Genomic DNA, 20,541 nt, shown 5'->3' with positions numbered 1-20,541 from the left:
TCTCTTGATTAGCAAATCTTTTTGCCTCGCTCCATGTGTAGTAGTTGTTTAGTAGGTTAATACATTTCTCCTTTCACCTTCACAGCCAGGCTGTCTTACTAGCTAGTTCCTTAAAGGAAACAAGGCTGCTGGAGGGATTAGTGAGATAAAACACCATTCAGCTCTTTAGTAAAGGAGCTGAAGGCTGCTATATACTTTTAGATAAGAACACACTCAAAACCACATCTCTTGAGAAGCCTTTGGTATGTTTTACTTTTTCATTGTTATGACTCATATGATACCACTGCATAAAATTAGTACGTCTATATTATAAAACCAACCTTAGTGGAGTATTGCTCCCATTTTTTTATATTATAAATGAGGAGGTGCATTGTCTTCCTTTAAAATTTTCTTTTTTATGTCTTTGTAATATATACTTCGTTCTCTTCAAAAAGAAATAATATTCCTTTGTCTTACTGCGGTCACTGTTGGTGCTATTGAAACTATATTCCTGAGTGCTTTCAAATTCTCTAACCAGTTTTGTCTGTTATACTTGGCGCTTAGTCATCATCCTGCGTAGCAGGACCTGATTAAGAATGCTGTTCCGCCTCTAAGCCTTGCTAGATTGTAGCCACTAGCAACCAGACTGCAATAATTTCCCTTTGATGACATCATCCACTGTAGAAGAACCCAGTAGCTTCAGCGAGTCGAACTACAGTTCTAACCTCATCAAATATGGCATCTCCCTTGCCTGCTGCAGCAGGGGTGGGAAAACTGCCACTGTCTTTTTAAGCTAGCTAGCTTTTCATTTTCTTCTTTTTAAAAATTCTAATCATGGATGCTTCTTCTGATCCCTATTTGCCTTATGACGGGGGAGGAGACAATATTCCCCTGAGGGAATTACATAAAAGAGGTAATACCATCCCCTTGCTATGAATCCTCTGTTGGTATGTTTTGCATGCAGCTGGGCGGTTCTCTAGTTTAAACAGATTCTCCTTTGTCCTTTAAATACTGCAGTATGTTGTTTAGCTGCCCCGGTTATTCTTGAGGGGAAAATGCAACCTGCAGAATGGTTCTCTAGTCGTCCCTGATTGTTTTCTGAGTGCAGATTAGTACTGCTTCAGATCACACGGGGCTCTGACTCCATCTTCTGTGTGAAAATCCTCTTTCTGTTCAGCTAGGAAAATGAATCAAGTCGCTTTTGTAGTTAGCTAAAGTGTTGGTCGGCACCTCAAAAGTAGTGTTTTCTTTCCTTTTGAAAACTGAACATTTCTTTAAATTTACGGAGAGAAATCAAGTGTCTGTGTAGTATTGTATTTCACCTGCTGCCTAACAGTTACTATGTAGATTTTGCACCACATAATAGAATTGTAGTAAAAACTCTTCAATGTGTTTTAGAACATTTTAAGATGGCAGTAAAGGTGAAAATACTACCATGTTAGTATTTTTCACTAAATATGTATTTCACCTGGTTAACATTGTCCTCCACAGATATCTTACAAAATTTGACCTTATAAAATACATTTAGGTGCTTTTTTTACACATCAGAAAAAGAATCAGTTGGTTTGTGGAAAACAGAAAAGTACCCAGTAATTGTGTAAATCTTTTGGCAGGTACTGCTTCAGTTTTCTTAAACTAATTGTGTGTTAATTAACTACTACCCTTTTGTTCATTTTTCTTAAATAAATTATTCTACAAATTACATTTGTTGTAGAAAAAATGACAAAAAATTTTCTTAGGTAGATAGGTTCATTTATGAGCCATGTTAGTTTGAATTACTGCAGGATATTATAAACTTCATGGTTTAGTACAAACTTTTGTTTATAATGAAAATAAAGAAATCATGATTTTATTGAGCATATGGAGCTTTCATTTTAAAATATATTTTGCTTCCTGATAACACTTTTAAATTCCACTAAAATTTATAAATTAAAATCTATCAAACAAATATGTATTGGTTGCATTGTGTCTGTTAGACGCTATTTTAGTTTCTTGAATATTTGTAACACTTTATCCTGTAGAATTATGTAGTTAGTAAAAGGTTGCCTTTTATATTTTGATGAAAATGTTATAAAGAGCATGTTACATATGTTAGAACATTTGAGGAAGTACCTATAAAGCATAAAGAAAAAAATAATTCTGATCTTACATTCACAATTTTTTTCTTTCTTAATTCTTAATGTGATCATATGTTTTCTTTTGTCCCATATTATCGATTTTCTGGTAAGAATTTCTTTAAATAGGAAGAGAGGTGAGTAATGACTGTTGTAATGTCACAGTATTTGCTAATTAGTAATTAAACTGTAAAACCAGACAGGCGTGTTTTCCCTGAACTATTACAACATCCATTTGTTAATGAGATAAACTAGGAGGTCTGGCCTGAGAAATTTAAATTCTCTATATGGAGCCTGATATCCTTTGACAGAACTTAATTATAGACTTTGTGTAAAATACACATATATTAAGAATTAAGTCATAATTTATGTAAGAGTTGGCATGGTTATGGATATGCATTATAGAAATAAAACCTTTTAATTTCTATTTTCATAAATAATCCTTAGGAAATATGTGTAAAACCTAAGTAAGCCTAGTAAAAGTGTTTTTGTAAGTAATGTGTATTTATGTCAAAGGTGAGTCAGTTATCAGGCTTGACTGCTGAGTTACCAAAAACATACTGTAGTATCCTAGTATCTGTGGTAGGTAGGTATTTATGTTCCGTAGTTTATGACCCATTGTAGTTGTGGGTCAACACAAGGAACTAGTAATGTGGAGGTGGGCAAATAACATAAATCAAGAAAACTAAATCAGCTTCCTTATGTGGACAAAGCTATAATAATTAGTAACATATTCGACCTGATAAGAATAGAAGAGGCAGATAAAGTATAAAATTGCGAAGGATATTTACAAAGTAAGCAGGTATCTGTTTACTAACTCCCTAAATGCTAGAACTAGGGGTTACATTTTTTGGGCAAATTAAATTTAATACTGTGCTGTGCTTCAAGGTGAGATGATAAATAATGCAGCTTCCAACATAAATGAATGATACAGAGGCTATAAATATATACTTACATATATCTCCCCTTCTCCAATATATATATAAAAGTTTAATATGTTTTGAATAGTTTAGAAATTAAGATGACATTTTAGAAATAGCCATTTTTGGTAAATTTCCTATACAGGAACAGTCAAGTTCTTTCAAATTGTCTCTTCCTTTTTTATGAGAATAAAATATTTTTGGACTGTTTTATTTAGTACTTTCACTTTTTTCTTAATTTGTTCATGAAGTTTAACAAATTTTAGGGACTGAACTCTTCTCTTCTACCAACTCCTTATAGTAGATCTGATCTTTTGTATTGAAGTCTCTACTTATTTCATGAAGAGCCTTTAAATTTTTGAACACTTTTATTCAAGGTATCTATTTAGCTTTTGTGTGTAAAGCAGTGCTAAATTCTATGGAGAATGATGTTGATAAAATGGCTAGTACATTGTTACAAATAACTTTAATTTTTATCATAACCTTTTGAAGTCAGTACTTTTAAAACTCTCGTTTTTCATTTGACAAAACTGAGAAATCTCAAAGTCAGTATTTGCTTCTAATATTTGGGTCCTCCTCTAATCATAAGGTTCAAGAATACTGCTTCTTACCATGTGAATTTCTAATGATTTGTGCATTAAGTGTAGTAGTTATATAGAAAAGTTTCTTAAGTTGAAAACAGAATCGAAACTTGAGAAAGTTAAAAAGTGCTTGTGAATGGTATAGACTGTGTTTTCTGTAGGACTTTAGGGGACAGTATTATTAAATAGGCCATTTTCAAGTACATAAGGGAATTGGACAGGGCATTCCTGGTGGAGAGAACAGAATGAGTACATGCTGGGACAGAAGTAAATGCCTAGGGCTTTGGTCTTTGATTAGTTTTGTGGCATTAAAACCGGTATAATGGTTTTTCTGAGAGTTAGTAAAGAGAGATCATGTATTAAAAGGCTTTTGTTATATAATCGATGGATATGTTTATTTTTCTTCTTTCCTAAAATATTAGCCTTTTTTTTTTATACCTTCTTTGGAAATTGACATATTAAAAGGTACTGAAATTGCCAGAGGGTTGTTCTTTAGGCTCCTTGTAAAACAATTGGATTCAGGTCCTTATTGTACTTTAGTATCCCTAATTTTTTATATAACCAGAAAACCTCTTCTTAAAAATTAAACCATTTAAGTGTCTATAAGTTAAAAAACAAATAAAAATTTTTACTTGATGTTAGAAACTCTTTATGTTATAGTTTATGCTAAAACAACTTAAATTTATCTTGCCCACAGTATCTGAATCTTAAATCTTTAGTAAAATCTTGATCATACTACTGTCTACAACTCTATTTCTAAAAATAACTCACACTTCACTGTGATTAATTTTATATCATCCTGTGGCTTGTCATACAGCAGAAATGCTTTTTGTATCAGGATTTCAGAGTGTGAGGCGGTCTCTTGCCACATTGATTAGATTTATAACTTTGGCTATTTTCTTGGCATTGAGTTCTCTGTTTTGTGTCTATACACAAGACTAGTAGTTTAAGTTGTATTTTAAAATTTTGTTTTTGTTTTTTAATTACATTTGTTTAATTTACAGTTTTTTGAAGCGTTTTATGATCTCAGACTCAGAAATGAATTGTTTCTTCTAGAAATTTTTTATCATGTAATATATAGGTCATTATTTATGCAGTAACTTGTTTCTAAGTATACTTAGGTCCTAGTGTTCACTTTCTCTACCTAAGGATGGGGCTTTTTATTTGAGGTGGCAACAGAACAGAGAAGGAAGCAGTAAACTGAACTGTATAGTTCAGGTGCAGCATTGCTACTGACTTCTTGTATATCTTTGGTCAGCTTTTTGGAGATTTTGTATTAATTTCTAAGTCTTTACTATTTAAATATTTAAATGACTACTTAAATACCAAGTACAAGGCAGTATGATTGCTATTAACTTTTTAATCTTTGACTTGGAGTCTGCTCTCTAGAACTTCTATTATCAGTAAGTTTCTGGAATTTCTACTGTGAACTTGTAGCATTTACTTTCTCCTGCCTTAACAGGGGAGATATATGTAAGTATGAATGAGAGAGACATAGAAAGAGAGAAACTGAGAGGTGAGGGCAAGAGCTAGAACTCTTACTCTTAATACACTTAATACACTTTAGACCTCTACTCTTAATACACTGAAGTAATTGCATTGCTCTGTTGTCAGGGAATTCATACATACAATATTGGATTTCTGTTTTATGTGTGTGATACAACAGTAATTTATATTATGAGTTAAAATGGCGAGTATCACTGCTTTTACGTGTTCAGAGATTGACTGCAAAAGTAGAAAGTAACAGGGTATTAGTAATTAGATTCATATATTTTAATGGAAAGCTTTTAGATGGAAAGCTTTTACCCTCTTTTGAGAAAAGTCCTGTGCTGCTATTGATGTAACTGGAATGTACTCCTAAACTCAGTGTAAGATGCAGCAGATTGTTTTCTGTTTTTTTGTTTTCTTTTAGTGTAGTTCAGCAAATGTATGTTGAGGGGTAATGGGAATAGGAAGGTTTCCAGTATGGGAAAACAGATTATTTTCATTACCTATTGCTCCTGTTCATCGTTTAAGAAACTATAGGTTTTTAACATCTTGAACAAGAACTTCATTGAGTTGTGACTAATGTTAGAAGGAAAACTGGACAGATGGATGGATGGATAGATGGAAGGAAGGAAAAAAGAAAAGAAAAAGTAAATAGGTAAAATGTCACTGTGTACCCAAGGGATAAGTATTGTTTACCAAAATTTGGTTTTACTTAGGTACATATCTGTATAGTGCATCAGTAAGGAACACTTTTGTTGTGTGCCACATTCAGAAAGCTTTGAAGCCCAGTTTCTAAGTGTGTGCCTGGAGGGACAGTTAGATGAATTTGGATCAACCTGAGAGTGAAAATGGGGGTGTAGTAGTTACTACCATAGAATTCTGTTAAAGCATAAAGGGCTGTGAGTGCTGGGAAAAGAGCACTGCTTGTGACTAGTATTGCAACTTGGTTTAGTTTTTTGCAGTGTTTTAAGTAATAGAGGAAATAGTCTGAAACTTGGAAACAAAGACAAAGGTTAAATAGTGATGATGGAAGGGAAGTTGTATCAGTTGTCCCAAAGCTAAGTGTATGTGCACATAGATGTTGGAGAAGGTACTGCCTAATAGTGCTTAACCTACTCTGAGAGAAGAGTATCCACATACTTTAAAATACATAAATAAAACAATTATGAAATTGTCTTTTAGGCACTGCTGCATAGTGATAACAACTTTGGGATCAAACTGCTTGAATTTGAATCCTTATTGTACTGCTCACTAGCTGCTGGCCTTGAACATACTTCTTAAATGTTCTGTACCTTGCTTTTCTGATTTATAAAGTAGAAATAATAATATTTGTCTCACAGGGTTGTTGTGAGGATTAAATAAGGGGGAAGAACATATCTGATGCATAGTAAGTTCTCAGTAAATGCTAGTTGTTGTTTTTCCTGTTATTGTTAGATATGAGCTAGTTAACAGTATCTGGCCACCACATGGGAAAACATTAAATTGTGATGGAGTCTAGCTTATCCGTTTTTTCCTGTCGAACCATTGCCTAACATAAGGTTGCAAAATTTTACTAATTTTTTTTAAGAATTTTGTATTTTTAGCTCCTACATTTAGATCTGGGTTAATTTCGTTATTTTCATGTGTGTGAAGGTAGGGATCTAGTTTTATTTCTCTGGTTGTAGACAGCTAACTGTCCCAGTATCATTTGTTGAAAAGACTGTTTCTTTCAAACCATTAGAAAGCTGTTTCTTTAAAGAATATGAATATTTTAAATTTAATTCTGCTACATTTTTTCCCTGCAGTACTGAAGATTGAATTTAGGACCTTTGCATGGGGCTATTCCTGCAGCCCATTTTATTTTTTACTTTGAGACCGGGCCTTGCAAAGTCAGTACGTTGCTGAGGCTAAGACTGAACTTCCTATCTTCTTGCCTCAGCCTCCCAGAGTGCTGTTAGTTTCATTCACATTTTTAGTTGACCTTATTAAGCTTCAGAAATACACTGATAGTCTTTGGTTGAGAATCACCTGCATGGTGGGCGCTTGCTTATAAACTTGAGAAGGTTCCAGTTATGATTTCAGATCCTCAGTGATTTCCCCAAGTTGGCTCTGTGCTGTGCTGATACATAGCTGAGTTTAATAGCAAAAAAGCTTGGAATGTCCAGATATAAACATGATTACCATTTACACATATTAGACTTTTGTGTCTCCATTGTAGCCCAGTATATGGTTGGTGATCCTGATTGCCACTATACAGGGCTTTGTTTGGCTTACAGGTATTGGTAAATATTGTAATGGATTTTTAGTTTCATAGATGGTCTTGAATTTTATAAAGTTATATTACTCTGGAAAAATGAAATAAGGCAGTTATTTTTGGCAAGTAAGTTGCAAGCTAGTTACAGTATTGACAGGATAATTTTTCCTACTTGCTGAAATGCTTGTATTTCAATGCTTGTATTTCAGCATTGTTAGTTTTTGAACTACAAATGTTCATTCCTTGTGGAAAACTTTCTTTGTCCATACTAGTAAAATGAATTATCTTTATAGAATTTTTGCTCAGTATGCAGCTGAAGATTTCATTGCCCAAATTTATAAGATACTTTTTCTCTTCTTGTCATACCATTAAATTTTTTTGTTAAAATTTGTGGCATATTTTCACTATAATGCAACCTGATAAGATTTTATACACTTAAAATATTTTGAATAAAAAGAATAGTTTTCATTTATTGATTTCTTAGTATCTGCCAGTTATAGTATTAATGTTCCACATTATTTATCTTTAGTAGAAGTATGTCAAAGAGGTTAGTAACTTGTTTTAGATCACAGAACTAACAGGTAACAAACAGAGCTGGAATTTGACTCTAGATCCTTCTGACCTCAAAATACATTACCATCATGGAATTTTTCTTCTAGGTCACTCCAAAGGAAAAATGATCTTTTTTCCAGTCTTTTTTATTCCTGTTTTTCTACCAACAGACAGTAAATAAAATTGGGTAGTAAAACAGCAGTTACTGGCATTGGTTTTTTTTTTGTTTGTTTGTTTTAAATTTAGCAGGTAACTAACTTTAAGATCATACTTTCTTATAATCTAAGACTTGTGGATCTGGATAACAGGAACTACCTTATATTCCTGTGAATATTCAGTTGTTAAAATTAATTGGCTTCAACTGTTTTTGTATCACTTTGCTTCAGTTTGATACTTTTGATTGGTCTAGTTTATTATATCATGTGCCTTTTCCTGAGCTAGGAAAGATACTATTGTAGTCAGGGGTTGTAAGAACAATTAGAATCAGGACACAGAATTTATAATATTATTTATGATGGTCACCCAGAGTTAATACAAGAAAGTGCAGGAAATCCATCCACAACACTAAAGACATAGAATAGTCAGCCAAGGGCCTGAATCCCACAGCAGTGTCCTGTATGAGTCTAGATGAAAATCTAGAGTCCATGACAATGCCTCCCTGGGGCCAACTGGAGCTCTAGAGCCCACAAGAAAGACTCATTCCAGTCTGTTTTACGGATCCATGCTGGGAAGGCCCAAAGGTCAGTGGTGGAAGCCAGAAAGTCCATGCCAGTGTGGTGAAGGAGCTGCGCTAGCAGGTTGAGGGTTCTGTGCTGGAGCCGAGAAGTCACGCTCATATTGAAAAACAGGGCTGTCCTGAAAAGCACCACAGCCATCCTCAGCAACACAGAGGTCTGGAGCTCCAGCGGTTCGAACAGCAACACATAGGAGAACCCACAACACCTCGCTTCTCCTTTTCCACGTCTCTATTTATACTGTCAACTTTCCTCAGGTGGACCATCTATGCTCAGTACTATGGTGATTTAATTCCGTTAGTGTTGACACCCCAGTATTTACTGTATAACAGATAACCTTCACATGGCCTCTCACCAATATCCTGTGCAGTGAAGAGTAGACATTTCTTAAAATAGTTGAGCTTTGTTATAGAAAAGAGAGAAAAGTGATACCAAGTGAACAAAAACAGGGTCTGTGTTTTGTCTGGAAGAACTCTTCATCTTCCAGAGCTACCTTCCATATATCTATTTTAGAAAAGCCATATTATCATTTTCTAATCAGCCAACTCTGGAAATATTTTAAGAAAGAAGGAAAGAGAGGTGGCACAGTGGCTTATTCCTGTAATGCCAGCACTCAGGAGGCTGAGACAGGAGGATACTGAGGTTGAGGTTAGCCTGGGCTACATAGCAATTGCTAGGCTAATCTGGACTATAGCTTGAGACTGTCTCTAAACAAACAAAAAATAAAGGAAAAAGACAAAGTGTACTTTATGTATGAAGTAATTTTAATTTGTACTTGTTGCAATAGAAAGATATATACTTCATTTGTGCATAAATTGAAGTTGAGAGGTAAAGTTGAATAATTTGTATCATATATATATGATCATATATAGAGATAGGTACTGGTGATTGCACTCATGACCTTGTAAAGTGCTTGAGCCATCGAACTAAATCCCTGGCCCTAAAAATATCTTTATAGTTACCAATTTCAGTATATGGAAAGGAGTCAGAGAATCTCAAATTTTTGTCAAGATATTGTAAGTATTCCTGTTGTATTTATTCTCCAGTTACATTTTTTAAAAACAAAATGTGTAGTACTTAGACTAAATTTCATAAAGTGGAAAGTACTGAATAAATACAGAATGGGTTAGAGATAAGGGAAGAGCTAAAATCTGTAAGTATAGATTTGAATGTATCTTATGTAAATGAACATGGGCATTGCTGTGCAAAGATTTGGCCTTTAAACTCAGTCAACAGTGGGGAAGTATTTGTTCTGGAGTACTTTTACTAGAACACTGGCATCAATATAGTAGGCTTCCTTCAGAAGTTTTAATAGCGTCCCAAGACAAACATTCACATGCATAAAATAGGGAAATAGAGAAATCTTGTTACATAAAAGCAAATAGTTATTTAAGTTTATTAGTTACTTTTTGTTAGCCTTTGAAATAAAAACCCCCTGTTGGGTGGGTTAGCTTAATGGTAGAGGGTTTGTTTGGCACATATGGTCCTGGGTTCAATTTCCAGCACTGAATGCATACATGGACACCCAACCAACCCCGTTTATATTCATGTCTTGTCTTATTGCATCTTTGGATTACCAAGAGAGAGTTGTCAATTTACAGTATAGTTAACTTGATTTTTATCTTACCATTAATAAAATTAGCTACTGTATTGACATGGTAATTTTTGGTGTATTCCTTTTTCCTTATTTCCTGTTTTAAGATGGTCTCTTGCTATGGTTTAGTGATGTTTATAGTAATTGAAGTTTAGATTCTGGTTTTGCCACATAATAGTTTTCTTTCTTTCTTTTTTTTTCTTAAAGACAGAGCCTTGCTGTGTAGCCCAGGCTGACCCCAATCTCCATTGTTCACTTCCTGTCCTCCCAAGTGCTGGGATTATAGGCCTGATCGGTTTTTTATCTGTAAATAGAAGAGAATGTCAGTCTAAACCAAAAAGATCTAAAGAGTAGTCTAGGAAATTTGCTCAGTTACCTAAAAATAAAACATGAGATACACAAATCTCATGTTTTATTTTTAGAATATTCTTTTATATATCAGTGTAGTACCACTATTTCTATTTTAAGTCAAATGATTATATTTCCATTCATATGACATACTTGTAAGTACTGTAATCTCTAGATTATTATTTGGAAGCATAAGAATCTGTGTTAATTGCTAAATAATTTGAGAATGTAAAGTCATTTATGCTAAAGTCACCTATTTGAGCTTAATGAAATTTTCACAGTTTTCAGTACTCTGGAGAAGTTTTAAGTGCTTCTTTGCTTACACATCTTTGTATTATGTACTATAGCATATATCATGTAGTTTTCAAGAGTGCTGAAAAATACCTAATATTTATTTAAAGGTAGCTTACTTGTCCAAAGTTACTTAGTCTACAGGACTAGATTTTGGGCCTTTTGTTAATGTAATTTTGCGCTTTTTACTTATGATTAGGTCCATCAGATTTCTCTATTTTCATAGCCTGGTTCACATCCCTATGCAAGTATAGTATGTGGGGAACATATATATGTGCACTTATTTAGAAAAGTTAGTTTTTATTGCAATGTATATATGTTTATCTAATTGTAAACTAGAAAAAGAAAGTTCATTGTTTTTCCTAACAATCTGGTCTTTACTGGTAGTCATTATTAATGTATTTATTATATCTGTTTATATTGTTTTCTTTGTATATATAAGGATACATTTGAAGCATAATTTTTAAACCAAAATAAATTTTACAAAATAAAATTTAAACATACTGATCTATACTTGTCCTTTTAAAAATATATTACTGTAGCCAGCTTTCTATGTCAGTGAATACTGTATGGTCTCTGTCTCTGACTGTCTGTCTGTCTGTCTGTCTCTCTCTCTCTCTCTGTCTCTCTCTCTCTCTCTCTCTCTCTCTCTATATATATATATATATATATATATATATATATATATATAGTATACTATACAATGGAAAGGTACTCAGCTATAAAGAAAGACAACCCAGAGGCCTTTGTAGATAAATGGATACAACTTGAGATGATGCTCATGGATGAAATGTTTCAGAGTTACATGGATGCATGTCATGCTGTCTTCCTAGCATAAAAAACTAAAGGAGTTAGTGGGATCCAAAATGCAGAATACATACTGTGAAAGTGAAAGGGGAGGAAGTGTCTAAAAAGGGAAGGCAGTGGCCATTGTTAATCTATTATCATGGTTTGAAACCTGTCTTGTTTTCATTGTTCTGTCTGGTTTTAATCTGTTTCAGTTTGTCTAATTTTATTATATTTGATGGCATGGGAAGCTGTTTCACAGATAACAAAATATATTGTGGTAGCCACTATTGATTTCCTATTATCTTGTTTTGAAGCCCCGTGTTACTTTCATTATTTTGTTTTAATTGATTTTATTCTATTTTGTTTTGATTATATCATGTCTGAAGGTAGAGACAACTACTTGGAAGATAACAAGAGGCATTGTGGTAGCTACTGTTGTTTTACTATTGTCTTATTTTGAAATCCTGTACTGCTTCCATTGTTTTGTTTTTATTGGTTTTATTCTTTACTATTTCGTTTGATTTTATTATGCCTGATGGTATAGGCAGTTCTTTTGAAGATAACAAGAGGTATTATGGTAGCCATTATTCATTTCCTTGTATTTTGTTCTAAAGTCATGTACCATGTTCATTGTTTTGTTTTGATTGACTCTATTCTGTTTTATTTTGTTTAATTTCATTCTCTTCAAAATAAAAAAAGAAATATTTCCTCTATTACATGAATATTATTTTTAAGTGATCTTGTTTCTATATGATGTCCCAATGAACTTCTAAGGTTTTAAAATTCACTTTTATCCTTTATTAAACATTCTCCTTTTTCCTTCTTTACTCTGTAGGAACTCATTATACAATGACAAATGGAGGCAGCATTAATAGTTCTACACACTTACTGGATCTTTTGGATGAACCGATTCCAGGTGTTGGTACATATGATGATTTTCATACTATTGATTGGGTGCGAGAGAAGTGTAAAGACAGAGAAAGGCATAGACGGGTAAGATAATTGTTTTTAATATTGCTTGTTATAGATCATTTATCTAAGGCCACTACCATATTTAAGTAAATTTTTGCATTTTATGTGCAATACATGCTTTTTTCTTTTTCTGTGTGTGTTTCTTTTTGTCATTTATATGCGAATTTTTCCAGAAAGGAGTGGAGGTAGCCTAAAAACAAAGAAATACGATTAAAAGACAATATAGGAAGGGAATGGAAAAGTATAACACAGATGTTGGGGAGGGAATTAAATCAGACATAGGTAGTTCAGCTTTTTGGTATAGCAATTCTGCAATTAAGAAAGAAAACTTGTTGCATAAATGTTATGAATAAAGAACTAATGAAGTAATTTGTGGGGTTTGCTGTTTTCTTTAGTTTCTTTTCCCAGTACTACATTCTGAGACATTTCTCAGACTGGACCCTAAATAAGGTTTTTTATGACTTGAAACATCATTAATAAAAGAATTTTAACTTTAGCATAAAGTCCAATGTACGGATCCTTTTTATTGTTAATGATGACTTACTGGTATAATATAATTCATATATATATATATATATTTTAATTTTAAAAAGCAAGACAAAAAATTATAGAAATGATACAGAATTCAAAAAATAGTAGGAAATTAACACTGCTTAGCATATTGCATATTGTTATCTTAGAAGTAGTTGTTCAGGTTACAAGATTTAGGCATGAAAAAAAATGATCAAACAGTCCAACAATGAAAAATATGTCTTTGAGAAAAAATTCCAAATCCTCAAAGGCTTAAAAGAATTTATGTTCTGATAAAAGACCATTAAGTCTCAATCTGCTTTTGCATTCAGTATATAAGGAAAATTCACCTTCATACAGATAATGTAGTTGGGATTGCTGTAAGTATGTTAAGAGCCTTTTAGATTATTGTGGCTGTTGTTTGATGTGAAACATGCATCAAGTAATAGTTTCAAAAGTTAGTTGTATGTGTACTCTGAAATTGTATCAATACATTTTGTGATTAAAATCCATTAATTCACCTTAAACTTTGAATGTATGACTTTTATAATATCACAGTGATCATTTGAAAAAGTTACTCACTGATTTATATAGATCTTTTAAATGTTGACACCTTTCATAATTTGGTGTCAAAATGCGTTTAGAATGAATAGTGTGCGCTAGGGATGTAGTTCAGTGGCACAGTGCCTGCCTGGCATGAATGAGGCTGTGAGTTCAGTCCCTGGTACCAAAAAAAAGAAAAAGAATGAGCACTAATTTTCATATTAAGTTGATATTAACACCATGGGTCTCTTAAGAGTCTTTACATACTATTGCCTCATAGTGATAGATATGTTTTTCAAAATTCTAACTTTTGCTTGAAAGGTCACATTTTGTTACTGGAAACAGAAACACTTACTTTACATGAAATGACAGGGCTACTTTGTTCATTATTGAGAAAGCATCAGATTCCCAAGTTGCCAAATCATGGTTTGGTGTCAGTTTTTCTTTCAAGTAAAAATGGTGTGTCATGCGAGTACCTAGTTTGATTACTCAAATCAAAAGTGGTTTTCTGGAGCCCTTATTTTGTTTGATCAGTTTTGCATGCCTATATCTTATAATCCGAGTGAGTACTTTGAAGATAACAATATATAATATGTTAACCATTGTTAATTTCCTATTATATTGTTATGAAATTCTGCATCATTTTTATTGTTTTTTTCTCTTTAAAATAAAGTGCTTTAACTTGGGATGTAGTCACATATTTATTGTGCAGAAGTGCTTTGTGTATAGCTCTTATTTGATCACATAGCAGATAATGTACAATAACTTCTATTACCTCCTCAAAGATATTCTTAAGGGAGGGTGACATTTATTAATTTATTAGTGGGATGTGTAGCAACCAGGAATGTGTTGCTCATCAGTACCTTTGGGTACCACACTTTCATTCATGCTAAGAAGACAGCAGTTGCTTATGCATAATCAGTTAAAATACTAATACAGTGGGAACAAGGGGATATAAAAACTTAGTATTATTATAGAAATAGTTTTTAATCTTTTAGATCTTTTAAAAGGGTTTTAGGACTCTCTAGGGTATTAATATATCCCCATACGGCAACGATGGTAAAACTTTTAGCTTTCAGTGATACAGCCTGCTGTGGCATGAATGCTATAGGTTTGCCACCACTCCTCTAGGGTATTAATGGATCACATTTTGAGCACCACTGTTGGAATACAAAAGTGCCTAAGTCAGACATGCTGTAAATCCTGTGCCTTATATGATTACTAGGTAATTATGTTTGCACTTCAAAGAATATATCCTAAATCATGAATAATATTCAGATTGGGGTTTAAATGTGCTTTAAAGTGTGGTACCCTGACAGTATTCCTAATATACCATGTTCATAAACTTTTAGAGAAAATTGAGACCAAAAAGTATCAAGACAAACTGTATTTCCTTCTGATTATATAAACGGTTCGTAGTTCTTGAAGACATTTGTAGTTCTTGAAAACATTTCAAGTAATGCAGTATTATGTGAAGTAGCCCATATGTGTCTTAATAGTTTTCTGTTTTTGATCCATGGTTTAGTTATAATATTTTTTTAAAGTAGGAAAACTCCACAGATTGATATTCTTGCTGTTACTAGTATTAAATCAAAACTTTCATTTCCTGTAGTATATATATTCACTATACTTATATTTTTATCCATTTTGATATATATTTATGTGTGTTTATAGTCTCACTTAACTCTTTATAATAATCCTTTTTGTTTTACTGTACTTGAAGCCTTCTGTCCCAGACTTTTTTTTTTTTTTCTTTTTGAGACACAGTCTCACTGTGCAGTTCAGGATGGCCTGGAGCTTACTTTGTAGCCCAAACTGATTTTGAACTTGCAACAATCCTCCTGCCTCAGTCTCCTGAGTGCTGGGATTACAGGTGTGAGCCATCATGCCCGGCCAGTCCCAGATTATTTTGAAGTAAATATATCATTTCAAATATTACTGTTTTATTATTTTACAGGGTAAGTCTAAGGTAATTAATTATCCTTCATTTTTTATTTGCTAGCTTGAATACTTCTCTAAAGAGATACTTCCTCTCATCAGCTATTTGGAGTTCCTGACATATAGACTATATTGAAAAAGGAAAGTTTGAAATAATGGAATTAGAGTATTCAAAGCTGACCAATGAAATTTTTGTTTATTTTTTTTTCTTTTGTATCTTGATGAGCCTATGAATTTAAACCTGTTTGATGTGTCTTTATTATTAGTTATTTTTGTTGACAAGGTCCATGTTGTTCTACTTTTGACTGGAGGAGTGTTTTGTGTCTGTGTCTTCTGACTCTTCCTTAGTCCTGAGGTTTTCTGAGAAACCACCATGTTGCGGATACTGCTTACACATTTTTATCTGCAAGCCCTGGCTTGACCATTTCTCCAGGAGTTCTATCTGAGCACTGGTGGATTGCTTTCTTACCCTGGTTGGCCTTTATTCCTAGTGTTCTATGCTTCTACTATTCTAATTTAAATTCATTCTAATAGGCTTAGTTTCTAGTTCTCAAATCGTGTATCTTCTTTAAGCTATACCAAAAATCTCAACAGTATAAAAATAATTACTTTACTGCAAAACATAGCCACACAGAAGTGTCAGACAGTAGTATCAAAGCTATCATCGTTATGCTTTCTGAAATTTTTTGAGTTTCCTTTTCTGTACTACTTTTTGTTGTATTTAAAATCCTTTGGAATACTTCCTTTGTGTGTTACTGTTAAGTTTCCATCTTTCTTTGGAAAATACAAGAATATGTCTTTATATTCTTATCTCTTAATCAGTATGTCTTTAGCCACTTGGCTTTTATCTATCATAACAATGCATCTGTTTCATTCCTTGTTTTTTTTTTTTTTGGTACCAGGAATTGGACTCATGACCTTGTGCTTGCCTGACAGGCACTTATGCCACTAAGCTAAATCCCTAGTGCCTTCATTCCTTTTTAATTGCATTAAAACTTTTCATTCTTAGATGTTTATTAGTACAAACTACACTGATACTGATCAGCATTTAGATGACTTCCAGATTTTTGTTAGCAGTAGTGATGAATGTACTCTTGTACCCACAGAAGGTTTTGGTATACACTGTCAAGAGTTTGAGTGACTGTGGGGATGTGCAGGCAGTGGTATAAAGAGAACATTACTAACTCAGCCTGCAAATGATGTAATAATATATATTCAACATTACGATTATTTTCATTGAGGAAAACCAACATGGAAGTGGTTATTTTTAAAGGAAATGGTCTATCATCAATTTCAAAAATAGTTAATGTCTGCATTTGAATGCTTATAGTATAGAAGTACAGTTGCCTCATTCAATTTAGAACTTACTGTGTCTTTTTAATGAGGCCTTGTGGCTTAACACAGGCCATGTACTTAAAATAGACCAGGTATTGAATTTCAGCTGAAGCCCTGAGTCTTAGGCAGAGAGTATAGCTCAGTAAAGCAGTAATCCTAGTAAGACAGAAGAGGTCTGTACTATTTAGGGGTAGGTTTAGAGAGAGGTGGGACTTTTCTTCTTGATTTCCTAGCTCCTTACATGATAGTCTGTAAAAAGATTTTTTTTTTCCTAACTTACATAGTGATGAAAGAGTCTCTGGACCTTATCAAGGGCTTGGTGCTTTCCCCTCTATATATTTGGAGGCCTACAAGTTTTGGGGCCTCTTTGTCCACATAACTGTTCTATACTGTGTTATATGTATGATAATTTATTATTACTTACTGATTTTACCTTTTAAGTAAATAATGTAATCCATTTAATTACTACTAGGAGCAGAGAATGATAGACATTTCTAGTTACTACTGTAACTTCTGATATAAAAGATACTCATGTATATCTATTAAAGTTTGAATTTTATTGATTTTGACAGTGCAGTTAAGACTTTTGTTTACTATATAGGCACTCAAATGCAGAGGTTCTGATTAAAAGTACAGGGCTTTGAGTAAAGAATTGTCATCTGGCTTATAAGTACAACAGTAATTTTGCCTACAACTCACTTTTTCTGTTACTTAATTCAGAAGATACGGTTGTATGTGTATGATAACCAAGAAAAAAATGACTTCTCTTTATAGTTTGAAAAATAAAGCATAAACTTTTGTAATTTCAGATCAACAGCAAAAAGAAAGAATCAGCATGGGAAATGACAAAAAGTTTGTATGATGCATGGTCAGGATGGCTTGTAGTAACACTAACAGGACTGGCATCAGGTAAAGAAGAATTTTAAAGCAATCTTTTTTTTAAGTTAAGAGAACTGTAAGTAGTTCTGCCCTAATTTCCTTCATGTTTTCCGTCCCTTACTGTTGGATTTTTTAAAAACTCCTTTCTTTCCCTTGAAGGATCTTCTTAAATAAAAGACTAGGAGCAGGCTTCTGAGTCTTAGATATAGAAACTGAGCCCAAAAGGTCAACCAAGTTGGACAGACTCTTAAAGTAACACAGCCAAACACTACTTTAAGAGTCTGTCCAACTTGGTTGACTTTTTGGGCTCAGTTTCTGTATCTAATTAACTGGCTTGGACAAGATGATCAGTAAAGTAGTTTTTAATAATTAGTCGGTACTTACTGAGTGCTTCCTATATATCAGATAGTGTTCTAAAAACTTTCTGTGTGTTTAAATTGCCTTGCAACTCTAGTGATATAGATAATATCCTTGAAAGCATGGTACAAACGAGGGGACTGAAGCACAAGAGAAGTGAATACTTACTTGGTTGAGGTCCTGTGGCCTGTAAGTGGCATAGCTAGGCTTTGAGTTCCAGTCGTCTAGCTCAGAGACTTCTCCTTTAATTGTTGAGCTGTACAGCATGGATCCACAATCTGTTTGTGTGAAATTTTAAGTTATAGTTGAGGATCTGAAAGCAAATATTGACAATTTTAATCACTTTCAATTTCCATCATGGAAGTGATATCCAGAAAACATGCCAAGTAAAACTTCTATGAAGACTAGAGAGAAGTATTGGTAACTATATTGACATGTGCAAGAATTTTGTGGCCTCTCTATGTGTGGCTTATTGAGCTTTTTCATAAGAATTGCACATATTTGACCAGAAACTTATGTATTTTGGGTCTTCTTTCAGTGAAATAATCTTGATACATATAATTTTCCATTGTTTAAGAAAAAAAATTTAAAACTCGTATTCATGAGTGATATGTGTTTTGCTAGTTATAATAGATATTAAATTATAATGAAATTGCTATCATTATGTTAATTTTTAGATTGGAACTGCTAGTTAAAAAAAACCGTCACTTCAGGAGCCCAATTTTTGAACTTCCTGCCAAGTAGCTATCATTTGAAGGTGTTTTAATATTCTTTAAACAGCTGTGTTTTTTTTTTTAAGGACAGTGATTAATTTGAATGATGTGATTGGGTTTTAATTCCAGACCGAGTAGGAATTTTAAAGAAGTCACTTTGATTTTTTGTTCTTTTTAAAGTAATTACATGTATTTATAACCAAAATTTAAACATTTTAGAGTCATTTAACAGTCCCTCAGTGAGCCTTTACTCATTTCCATTAACCTTTTAGCTGGATAGTTTATAGCTTTCAGAAAATGAACTTTTTTTTGGTACTGGAAATCTAACTTGGGACCTTGAGTTTACCAGGCAGGTGCTGTGCCACTATATCCCTGCTACATATGGCCTTTTTTAAAAACCATCTCAAACATTTCACAGGAGCACTGGCTGGATTAATAGACATTGCTGCTGATTGGATGACTGATTTAAAGGAAGGCATTTGCCTTAGTGCATTATGGTATAACCATGAACAGTGTTGTTGGGGATCTAATGAAACAACATTTGAAGAAAGGGATAAATGTCCACAGTGGAAAACATGGGCAGAATTAATAATAGGTCAAGCGGAGGTAAGTCTTGCTCAAAATGAATTATCATTGGTATAGAAAAATGTCTCATCTATTTATAGAATATGTACAAATTACCTAGGTTATGGTACAAATGTATTTATTATGAGGTATGGTAGAAAAAAATGATAACCATTACAGTTGTATTTGTAAAGTTAACATGACATTAATAAAGCAAGTTAACAATCGTGGTGGCACACTTCTATAAACTCAGTACTCTGCAAGGCTGACACAGGAGGATTGCAAGTTCAAACCCAGCCTGGGCAACTTAGTGAAATTCTGTTTCAAAATAAAGAATTTTAAAAGGGATGAGGATGTAGCTCAATAGAAAGGCCCTGGATTTGATTCTTAGTACCATAAAAAAGAAAAAATGTTTAACATATTATGTAACTAAGATTACGAAATACAAATTATGAAAAAGTATAAGTTGTTTAAAAATTCAGTAAACTAAGCCTTCTAAGTACAGTTGAAATTAAGGGATTTTTATAACATTAAATAATGTTCTGTAAAATTCTGCATTTTTACTGTTTTTCTCTCTTAAAAAAAATGAAAATTAAAGTTAACCTGAGTTCTTATATGGCAAAGCCTTTGTTACAAGTGCTCTGTACATTAAGTTCATATTCTGGAACTATTTTTGCTTTTTAGGGTCCTGGTTCTTACATCATGAATTATATAATGTATATTTTCTGGGCCTTGAGTTTTGCCTTCCTTGCAGTTTCCTTGGTAAAAGTATTTGCCCCATATGCCTGTGGCTCTGGAATTCCAGAGGTAAGCCTTGTATTATTAAATGATAATTGTTATGATGGTTTTTGCATTGAGAGAAAATGACAATTTTTGGGAAATAACTTATTTGTGATATGAAAAGTGAAATCTAAAAAGTATAAACTAAATGTAGCCATTGATCTCATAATCTGTTTACTAGGGAGGCTGATGTTTTAAAATTTTTTCTCATAACTAATTTAGCATGTGACTAGGCAAATTATCAGAAAATTTAGTTAAACATAAAGAACTGGAAAATAGCTTGTGGCTTAAAGCTGTTTAATGATTTAGTTGATGTTTTGCTTTTAC

The 20,541-nt window shown here is 33.1% G+C and overlaps 1 protein-coding gene across 7 annotated transcripts in view; it reads left to right on the top strand.

The window, feature by feature from the left end:
* The window catches only part of Clcn3 (chloride voltage-gated channel 3), a 76,502-nt gene that overhangs the window by 28,649 nt on the left and 27,312 nt on the right, over positions 1-20,541 (top strand). For 4 of the 7 annotated variants that reach the window (XM_063234506.1, XM_063234505.1, XM_005003371.4 and 1 more), the window contains exons 3-6: positions 12,459-12,616; positions 17,731-17,830; positions 19,289-19,476; positions 20,119-20,241. In XM_063234506.1, the coding sequence (XP_063090576.1) occupies positions 12,459-12,616; positions 17,731-17,830; positions 19,289-19,476; positions 20,119-20,241 (569 nt within the window). 7 annotated transcript variants of the gene reach the window in all.

This window comes from Cavia porcellus, unplaced genomic scaffold (assembly GCF_034190915.1).
Source record: "Cavia porcellus strain 051 isolate PalLab524CR breed Dunkin Hartley unplaced genomic scaffold, mCavPor4.1 scaffold_24, whole genome shotgun sequence".
NCBI classification, from domain to species: domain Eukaryota; kingdom Metazoa; phylum Chordata; class Mammalia; order Rodentia; family Caviidae; genus Cavia; species Cavia porcellus.
Note: the sequence above shows the minus strand (reverse complement) of the source record. Positions and strands in the feature narration are given on the sequence as shown.